Source organism: Fragaria vesca, linkage group LG6 (assembly GCF_000184155.1).
Source record: "Fragaria vesca subsp. vesca linkage group LG6, FraVesHawaii_1.0, whole genome shotgun sequence".
Classification (NCBI taxonomy): Eukaryota; Viridiplantae; Streptophyta; class Magnoliopsida; order Rosales; family Rosaceae; genus Fragaria; species Fragaria vesca.
In genome coordinates this window covers 29,825,551-29,829,977 of record NC_020496.1, presented here as the reverse complement: position 1 = coordinate 29,829,977, position 4,427 = coordinate 29,825,551, and the positions used below count along the sequence as shown (strand labels likewise).

Genomic DNA, 4,427 nt, shown 5'->3' with positions numbered 1-4,427 from the left:
AAAAAAAAAAAAAATAGAACATGTTTCACCTTTAAAAAGAAATTAAAAATGTGCCACCCTATTGTTCATTCTATGAACATAAAGATTAAATATGATTACATACGTCGTCATTGTTGTTAATTAGGTCGGATGCATGTGTACTTGTTTTGTGTTTTTCTTCTTCTTTAACCTAGTGTGTTATGCGGAAGCAGTTAATGGGTCACTGAGATGGGTCCAATAATGTCGATTCTCGTCCCACTTTAGTCATCCGTGGTGTTAGGGGTGTGGTTTTAATACAAAAGACATCGACATTAGTGTGTGTGGTATTATTCTTTATAACCCAATGATGACTCTTTATATACTCGATGTGGGATTTCAAATTGCTCTACTATAAGCCACACTTTTTCAACAATCTCCACTTGGTGTAATTCGAGTCATCTTCAAATGTCTCACGATCCAAATCTCAATAGCTCAACCTCAATCACAGTAGCTCAACCTCACAAACATCCAACCAAATCTTTTAATCTCAATCCAAACGAGAGCTCCACCAAATTGCAACTCGATTGTATGAGACACCAAATCACAAGCATAAGTTGGGCTCTCATACCAATTGTTATGCAAAAGCGGTCAATGGGTCACATACACAGGTCCAATAATGCTGATACTCCTCCACTTTAGCCACTTGGAGTGTTATGTGTATGGGATTTTAACATAAAAGGTCTCGACATTAGTGTGTGTGTGGTATCATTCTTTATAACCTAAAGATAACTCTTCATGTACTCGATGTGGGATTCCAAACGGCTCTAATTTAAGCTCACATTTTTCTAACACATTGATCAGTTATCATACCAAACAGAGTTTAGAGGGGCAACCGATATTTGTCATATTCCCATTAGTCATTGGATCACATCTGAATGTGACAACAATGATCTTGAAGGCAAAAATTTGAACTTGACCCCATCGCCTCCTAGACAACTTATGGTTGCTAAGAATAAATATATCGTATACACCTTAAAGAAAATGCTTGAGATCGATCTCATTTGGATCTCAAATGACGTGGCAGTCTCCATTTCAGCGCAAGGCCTTGAAAAGTATTAAGAGCAAATGCACCATAAAGTAAAATGACAAAGGCAAAAGAAGAGGTTTAGCCTCCTAATTATGCACTATTGCCTTTGAATTTCACTTTTGTCTTAGGTACAGGAAGATCTAATAGATGTTCTCCTAAAATTTCACGACCATTGTGGTGGCCGTGAGTTTTCTTTAACGACTGACAACATCAAAGCAGTGATAGTGGTAAGTCTAGACATGCACACATATGCACAACATCAAGCGTATGTTTTCGATCTTTTTACTCGTCAGTGCAACTATGTACATTGTTTGCTTATGTCGTGCTTGAGTTATCAGAAAATTCGTGTAGAGAGAGTTGTTCTATACTGCCTATTTATAGTAGTTTTAGATCTTAAATGTTACCATTGATTATATCTGATTGTTTGAGGAGTAGTGTAGCCGAGACCCTGAAAAAGGAGAACCGGGACGGCGGTATCCCCTTCGTGGAGCTACATTTCCTATGAGTTTAATGGATATTAATTACTGAGGTTTAGTTTGATGTTTTTGTGTTGATCTTTTGACTTTGATTTGCTTTATGGGGTTTTAGGGTTTAGGGTTTGTGTCATGATGCCTGTGAAGCTCATCTTCATCAGTTTGAATACTTTCTTGAATGGCTAGCCCCTAGTGGAATATATTAACTAGCCGCCTCTCTTTCATTTTGATTTACTAGCCGCCTCTGCCAAGATTTTCATGACCTTTCTTGAAGTGCAGTCACATCTGAATATATTGATGAACAGGAAGCAAATCCCATAGTCGTCTATACGACTATACCACATCCACTATAACATCTTACCCTGCAAATGAAAGCCAAATGAGCAGCACTAGTAGAATTGATATCACTACTGCAATTCTGCAAATAGCCAAGAGGGAGAGAAAGCATGTCATATCAAATACTTGCAGAAAACGCCAATCGACATATAAGTAAAAAGTCATCACCATTTGACTGCTGAATTGACACTGTCTGATATAGTGATATACATATACAAGAGCTTCAATCATACTAGCAATTTCACAAATAACTAAGCCATTCCAATGCTCATTTCACAAATAACTCATTTGCTCATGGAACTACAATGCCCTTCCTTCCAAGTCCTGTTTACTTTCTTGCTCCTTGTGATTCTGCTACTGAAAATAGGGAAGAGAGGCCACCACAACAACTCCTCTGCTTCAAAGCTACCACCAGGGCCATGGAAGCTACCAGTTATTGGAAACATACACCAGCTTATTGGCGCTCTTCCCCATCGTGGACTCAGAGACTTGGCCAAGAAACATGGGCCTCTTATGCACCTGAACCTCGGAGAAGTTTCCACCGTAGTTGTTTCATCAGCAAAGTTTGCCAAAGAGGTGATGCAAACCCATGATATTATCTTTGCATCAAGGCCCCAGGTCCTTGCTTCAACAATCTTTACATATGATTCTACAGATATTCTATTTGCTCCATATGGTGATTACTGGAGAAGATTACGAAAAATTTGCACGCAGGAGCTCTTAAGTGCAAAGCGGGTACAATCTTACCGGCCTATTAGGGAAAAGGAGATACTGAATCTCATCGAGTGGATTGGTTCAAGAGCAGGATCACCTATTAATCTTACTCGGAAAGTTTTATCTCTCACATATAGCATCACTTCACAAGCAGCCTTTGGTAATCAGTCCAAGGATCAAGAAGAATTCATATATGCGATGAAGAAACTTATCAAGGCAGGAACAGGTTTCAATGTGGCTGATGTTTTTCCTTCTTTCAAGTTACTTCATATGATAAGTGGAGTGCAGCCTAAACTTGAGAGGCTGCAGAAACAAGCTGATAGAATATTGGAAAACATCATCAAAGAACATATACAAGCTACAGCAACAACAAAAACCGATGAGGCTCAAGTACAGGAAGATCTGGTAGATGTGCTCCTAAAATTTCACGTCAACCATTATTGTGGCCGGGAGCTTTCTTTAACTACTGACAACATCAAAGCAGTGATATTGGTAAGTATAGACACACACACATAGTGATATTGTTCTATAACTGAGTTTGTTTTGACAGGTTTCCTTTGTAAGAAATTCGAACTGGTTATTAGTTTGTTAATCAACTAAAAAATTAAACATTGATTTTCAGGATATTTTTAGTGCTGGGAGTGACTCATCAGCTTCAGCTGTAGATTGGACAATGTCAGAAATGATCAAACATCCGAGAATCATGAAAAAGGCACAAGATGAGGTGAGGGAAGTGTTCAACAGAACAAAGCAATTAAGCGAAACCAGCATTAGAGAGATGAAGTATTTAAAGTTGGTTATTCAAGAGGCACTGAGGTTACACCCTCCTGCTGTCCTGTTACTTCCCAGAGAATGTAGACAGAAGTGTGAGATTGATGGATATGAAATACCTGTCAAAACAAAGGTAATCGTGAACGCTTGGGCAATCGGAAGAGATCCCAATTCTTGGACTGAGCCGGAGACCTTTAATCCAGAGAGATTCCTTAATAGCTCTATCGACTACCAAGGAACAAACTTTGATTACATCCCATTTGGTGCAGGAAGGAGATTATGCCCTGGCATATTATTTGGTCTGGCAAATGTTGAGCTCCCACTAGCAATGTTGTTATATCATTTTGATTGGAAACTCCCCAATGGAATGAAGAATGAAGAGTTGGACATGACTGAGGAGTTTGCCGTTGTAGTCCACAGAAAACAAGATCTGCATTTGATTCCCACTCCATACCATCGTCCTCCTCCGACTGATGCAAATTCAAATATAGAAATATGAGTCAATGAAGTGTACGTTTTCTTTTTCCTTGTGAGTGCAACTTTACCTCGTTGTTTTTGTTGATCTCTTTCCTTGTAATACTTAAGCGATCTCGTACTCATACTTAAGTCATCACATGTTTGAGACTTATCCAAATGCCTAGTTGCAAAATTCCAACGAAATACTTTGCCTTGACAAGAGCTGCGATTCTTGAGTATCAGTATCATAATGAGAAAGACGGAAGATACACAAAGAGCAAAAGCTATCGTACCAATACAAAACCACTCTACATAACAACAGAGAGGGTGCCCATATGAGCGATAACAAAGCTGCAACCAGTTTAGACTTCGAATTTGCTTCATTTAACCAGGGCTATTTGGATCAACCTTCCTGCCTTAGCCCGAGTCAGTGTTCGATGGGCTAGCAGGATAATCCAGTGGCAACTGGATTTGGAGATTTTTATTGACCTGGATCACTCAGTCATGCCTGATGAGATACAAAGACCAAATCTGAAACCAACAACCCCCTCTTTAATGATAGGTATGCTATACCTGCTATAACGTATAGCAGACAATTCCCACTCAGTGAGGCAGTTTTAGCTTTTAGCTTA

At 39.1% G+C, this 4,427-nt stretch overlaps 1 protein-coding gene across 1 annotated transcript; it reads left to right on the top strand.

The window, feature by feature from the left end:
- Positions 1–2,183: 2,183 nt before the first annotated feature.
- LOC101298736 (cytochrome P450 71D11-like) lies at positions 2,184–3,838 on the top strand. The gene is made up of 2 exons (XM_004305949.1): positions 2,184–3,060; positions 3,191–3,838. The coding sequence occupies exons 1-2, from the start codon at positions 2,368–2,370 to the stop codon at positions 3,836–3,838; spliced, it is 1,341 nt and encodes a 446-aa protein (XP_004305997.1). The 5' UTR covers positions 2,184–2,367.
- Positions 3,839–4,427: the final 589 nt, after the last annotated feature.